This window comes from Dipodomys ordii, unplaced genomic scaffold (genome assembly GCF_000151885.1).
Source record: "Dipodomys ordii isolate 6190 unplaced genomic scaffold, Dord_2.0 Scaffold44, whole genome shotgun sequence".
Lineage (NCBI taxonomy): Eukaryota > Metazoa > Chordata > Mammalia > Rodentia > Heteromyidae > Dipodomys > Dipodomys ordii.
The window spans coordinates 30,804-36,623 of NW_012267260.1; the positions used below are offsets into that span (position 1 = coordinate 30,804).

General features: G+C 41.8%; 1 protein-coding gene across 2 annotated transcripts in view; it reads right to left on the minus strand.

Moving 5' to 3' along the window:
- Nucleotides 1-1,574: 1,574 nt before the first annotated feature.
- Phf3 (PHD finger protein 3) overlaps nt 1,575-5,820 on the minus strand; it is a 59,491-nt gene continuing 55,245 nt past the window's right edge. For both annotated transcript variants that reach the window (XM_013019189.1, XM_013019188.1), the window contains 2 exons: nt 4,569-4,764; nt 1,575-4,383 (listed from right to left, as the gene is read on the minus strand). In XM_013019189.1, coding sequence (XP_012874643.1) covers nt 2,285-4,383; nt 4,569-4,764 — 2,295 coding nt within the window. In that variant the 3' untranslated portion in view covers nt 1,575-2,284. The remainder of the gene's footprint in view (nt 4,384-4,568; nt 4,765-5,820) is intronic.

A 5,820-nucleotide genomic window follows, 5' to 3' on the forward strand; every position in this document is an offset into this window, starting at 1 on the left:
TAGATGCAATGTTTCTTACTCTAGTAATCTGGTATTCTCTAAAGAAAAGTCAGTAAAAGATTTTTTGACTATGCACTTTAAATTAGAAAACTAAAAACATTTTTAATTTGTAAAACCATGACAATTTCTTCACAGCTATGCAAAAGATGCCTACAGCACCTTGTCTTGAAGACTACTCTTAACATGTTAACCCTCAAGGAACAATAGACTAAAAGACTTTAAATACAAATCTTCACTTTCAGAACCTTCCAAGTGATAAATTTCAGAAGACAGGGAGATGAAGTGTTGCAATTTAGACAAAAATGTCATCTCTTTCACTGAAAGTAGCAAGGCTAGATCAGTTTCAAAACCTTTCTGCTTTAGAGCATTTGAGAAAATGAAACAATGAATCTTGTTAAGATTGGTTTACTAAACAAAACACAGAGGGTACCAGTCTGACCAAGACACACTGTGTCCAGACGGACAAGCCGGAATGAAAGGGGGCTGACAACGGTCACCAGAGATAGGGGTCTGAGGGTCAGATCAGAGGCTTTTTGAGGGGCGGGTGTTGGTGGGGGCAGTCTTGGGGCTTGAACTCAGGGCCTGTGCTCAGTCGTCGCTGGGCACCTCTGTGCTCAATGTAACGCTCTATTAATACCACTGTGTGGCACGATTTATTGAACACACTTCCACACATCTTAGGCACTAACACTAAGCCACATTCCCAGCCCAGTGGCTCATTTCTGTAATCCTTGCTATTCACAAGGCATGTGTTCATCATGGTTTGAAGCCAGGCAGGGAACGAAAGTTGGAGACTCTTATCTCCAATTAACTACCAAGAGCTGGATGTGGACCTGTAGCTCAAATGGTAGATCACGAGCCCTGAGCAAAATTCGGGGACTGAACAGAGGCCCTGAATTTATGTCTCAAGACCAGCACCAAAGGGGCAGGGGGAATGTGAGGGGGGAAAAATCCTGAATTCAGATGAATTATTTGCATCTTTCTTAGTTAATACCAATAGGTAAATGCAGTATGATTTTCTTCGCTTTCTCTTTTTGGTCTGTAGTAATAGTGCTATCAGGTTGTAGATATTACTTGAATTAGGGAAATCAGTACAGTATGGATTTCAGGGTATAAATATATTTTGATTAACAAGTTTCCATGTGCTTTCTCAAACTAGCACAGTAAACTGTACAGTTGCCCTACAAACAAGTCAGGGTTAATTACATGTCTGTCTGTCTGTCTCTCTCTCTCTCACATACACACACACACACACACAAAGATATTTACATATGTCATTTAAAAGCTTGTAAACAACTAATCCATTTCTATAACAAACTTTGATTTTATACAGGTTTTCAGACACAGATCCATTGTTCCAGCAGATTTTTCATTCGCAGTTCTAAATTCCAGCTTCTTCCGAAGTATATGACTTATCTCAGCTTATAGTTTGAAAAGTATTATTTCTCCCTCATCTAATGCTTGAAATACTTGTGTGTCTATGTTCTTGGCTGCGTGTAACAATAATGTCTGAAGGTAATTAAACTTTTAAAAAAGAAATTATTTCTACTGAATTTCAAATGACACACACAAAATAAGTGAGAAATTCTTTTATCATATTTAGAATCAAAATATCCCTTAAAATATTTACATTTTACAGTAAAAAGGATAGCAAAACACAAGATCATGTACAAGCTTAAGAATTCAAGTTTCTGAAGAGCCAAGAAGAAAAAAGAAAAAAATGGTCTATCACAAAGCTGTAGTATATAGTAGTAAATGCCTTCAATGAGTACAGATTAAAGCATTTAATGTGGGCTTCTGAGTCTCAAAATTGTTCAACTAAGTGATTAGTATGATTATGAAGTTGCTTAGCTTTTTGTTCCTCTAAAGTTCAAGAACAGTGACGGATGAAAGAAATATACAGAGCACATGTTTACTCTCAAATTAGTCATCATAGAAAGCACATTCACTGGAGGCAGTAAATATATTCCACAATTAACCGTATTTACCGATTAAGGAATAAAACTAAAATTTCTAAGTCTTTATTGCATATTAATAAAACAAATCTTTGAATATACAGCCATGTAAAACTTTTAAAAAATATTAAATTCCTATAACTAGGGATAGTTGGTATGAAGGGCTGAAGAACACTGGTACAGGGCACTCTGCACCAACACAGAGAATTTATTATTCTGAAAACTACCAACAGTAAAAATTTAAAAGATGGCACACTCCTAGCAGGCAATTTCACGAGGATTCACAAGCGACAGTCACAGAAGGGTGCTCCTGAAGCAGCCTGCGGGCTTCACCTTTTGCTCTTGGCTTTGTCGGCGTGGTCCCTGTCTTTGTAGTATCTGTCCCTGTCCTTCTCGCCTTCTCGGTGTTTGCTTTTCTCTCGCTCTTTGTCCTTTTCGTGGTCTTCGCTTTTAGACTTGTCGGGCTTCTTCTCCGCATTCCTGCCGTCTCTGCTTGTGGTCCCTTTGTCGCCGTGTGGTGGCCGGGCCCTCTCTTTGTCCTTGTGCCCATCCTCCCTGCCTTTTCTGTCCCTGTCCTTGTCTTGGCTTCGGTCTCTGCGTCTGTGCCTTTCCGATTCTGGATCCCATTCCTTTTCGTGTCTCTCTCTCTTTACGTGGTGTGAATCACTATAGAATCTCTGGCGGTCCCCTTTTCCTCTACTGAAGGCCCTATCCAGTGGTTGATCTTGCCTACCCCAAGGATCACTGTGGCGCCTTTCTGGTCTCCGAATGTCCTTAGCTTGGTAAAAGTTCTGAGGACCCATATACCTTGATGCTTGGGAGAGGGGGCCCATCATTCGCTGGGGCTGGCCTGGGAGATGAACCACTGGTGGCCAGGGGACCATTGGATTTTGGGTAAAACCAAAGCCCGGAGGGGAAAGTAATGGAGGTGGTAAATGTGGTGGAAATCCAAACATGTTTTGTGGAGGAAAGTTAGGAGGTCCTGCAAATGGAAACCCAGAAGAGCTAGACTTGAGGTGCTGAAGGCCAGGCTGCTGCAGCCTGATGGGTGGGAAGTTTGCACCTGTCCTGGGGCTGGTACTTCTGGAAGTGAAGTTGATGTTTTTAGAAGGAAATTCTGACTGGCATGAATTTCCAATCTCAAAATGAGATGCCGCTGCAGGCGACTCTCTTCTAAATGGGTGCACCGTTTCAATATTTTGTGTTAAAATACCTTCCTTCAAAGGCTCTGCTTGCTCTGTTTGAGAAGAATCTAAGTTTTCTACTGATGATGAGCTTTGTGTGACTTTTAGATTATCATTATGCTGAACGGAGGTGCTTTTCTCTACAGCAGTTGGCTTTTCCTCCACACTGACTGGCTCCGGTAAGTGCTCTTTGCTGTGTGACAGACCAGACAAGGCTGTTTTCTCTCCATCTCTGCTTTCTGAAGCCGCGGTCTGCAGGCTTCGCCCAGCCGCTTGCCTAGGGTCTCTTTTCAGGTTGATAAACTGTGGGGACCGTGTTGCGTTCCCAACAAGGCTCTCACCTGTATTTGCAGTACCATCTACGTTTCCTCTTCCTATATTAGACACACAAGGAGAACTACCTGATGTCAGATTATCTTGCAAATTATTCTCTTGTTCTTGGACCTGTTGTCTTTTAAAATTTTTGTCTTTAATCTCCACAGTCTCCTCTTGTTGTGACAGAACTGATAAATTTGTTAGGAATGCTTCTGTTGAAACATCTTGTGGTTTACCTCTGAGACTAAGACTGGTCAAAGGCCCTGGAGAAATGGTAGATGGTCCCACTAGTGGTGTTTCTTCTCTTCCTCCTGAGTTACCTATAGATTCCATAACGTTGTCTACTTTAGCTTTTGTCTCACTTGTGTCACCATCAGTTGCTTCCACTGTATCCATTTTGTCTGCTGATAGAGCAGGTAAGACTAGGTTGGTCTGCTCAGTTATAAATGGAATTTCTTTATGAGTATTTTGCTCAGTCACTGGCTGGGCCTGTGCATATGCTTGACCAGTGGTACCTAAAAGACTTTGAAGAATATCATCTACAGGAAGAGGTTTATTTGCTAAGTCTAAAGTTGAAGGTTGATTTTCCCAGCCAATTAATACCCCAGGAAGGAATCTTAGAGGCTTTGGTGGTTCCTGTTTAGCAACTTCCATTACAGGTTCAACTGACATTTGAAAATCTTCCTGCAGAGTCTGATGAGGCTTATTTCTCTGCTTGTGTAACACAGTAGAGAAGGAATTGAAGAAGTCATTTTCCTCCTCTGGCGCCTCATCTGTGGGAGTTTCTGTCTTGCTTTTCTTGTCAGGTGGCAAGGCTACTGGCGCACTCAGAGGGGCCTCAACAGCGTGGCCGCTGGCACCATGCTGCCGCCGCAGCTTCTGACGGATAATCAGCCCCAACAATAGATTAGGTCTGTGCACTTCAAGCCCTGCATAAAATAAACACATCAAGTCACCTTCAGTCGCAGCACAACAGTTCCTTTCAAGCTCTTAAGTGGGTTTCTAGCTCTGCTAAGTCAGCTCAACAGAGGTGTGGATCCTAATGAGCACCCATTCTCTAGACTATGGTCACGCCCTCAATCTTCAATCTTATCCTACCAAAACTTATACCTACCAGGTCCATCAAAAGGCACAAGAGGGTGTGGAATTTTATCTGCAGCACCCAAAGGAATAAGGTACATATCTTTAACTTGCTTCATGTTGTTAGCAGCTACTCCATAGCGCTTTCTGCTACTGAAGTATGCAAACAGCAAAGTGTAGGAAATTTGATCTTCTTCAGTCACTGGTGTGAAACGAACCACACAAATTTCCTATTCAAGGAAATAACAAGGAGTTTTGTAAAATGGTAACCTGAAAAATGGTTTTAAATACTAATTCTTAATTATTAGTAATTTGTTAAATTTTATAACTGCTCCCAAATAACACAGTTTAACAACTTAAATACAGATGAGCATGTTAAAAGGAAACTTTTGAGAAGATCTTTGTTCATATAGTGATGAGTTTTTCAAAAGGCTTTCCAAAGAGTTCCAACATAACTAAGGAATTTGTTCAAGATGATACCACCTGTTATTGTCAGATGACACTGAAACCCCAAATTTATTCTATGTATACTACATCTTGAATTCCAATCCTCCAAAGTACCCATGTTCTTAGCATACGGTAAACTAATAATACCCCCACCAACCACCCATGCATCTACTACACAGCAATCCTTCCTTCTCTGAGTGTTACATTCCAAGATTCCCAGTGCAAACTTGAAACTGACGGAATTAACCTACATTTTTTCTCCACATACATACCTATGACAGTTAAATTATAAATTAGGCACAGGAAAAGATGAACAATTAACTAAAAATAGAATAAATCAACAAAATTACTACCAATAATCTTGTGGGTTCTTTTGCTCAAAACCAGTGCTCTACCACTTGAGCCACAGCATCACTTCCAGCCTTTTCTGAGTTGTTTATTGGAGGTAAGAGTCTCAAGGTCTTCCCTGCCTGGGCTGCCTTCCAACCGCAATCCTCAAATCTCAGCCCCCTGCGTAGCTAGGGTTACAGGTGTGAGGCAAGGGTGCCCAGCTGATCTTGTGTTTTGAGGCCACTATTAAATGAATGGAGGGTTATGTGACATTCTATGGCAGTCAATATGATTAAAAAAGAGGGGACTGTCAGGGGCTGGGAAGGTGGCTCAGTGGTAGAGCGCTTGCCTTGCATGCCTGAGGCCCTGGGTTCGATTCCCAGCACCACATAAGCAAAAAGAAAAAAGCCAGAAGTGGTACTGTGGCTCAAGTGGTAGAGTGCTAGCCTTGAGCTGAAGAGCTGAGGGACAGCGCCCAGGCCCAGAGTTCAGGCCCCATGACTGGACCC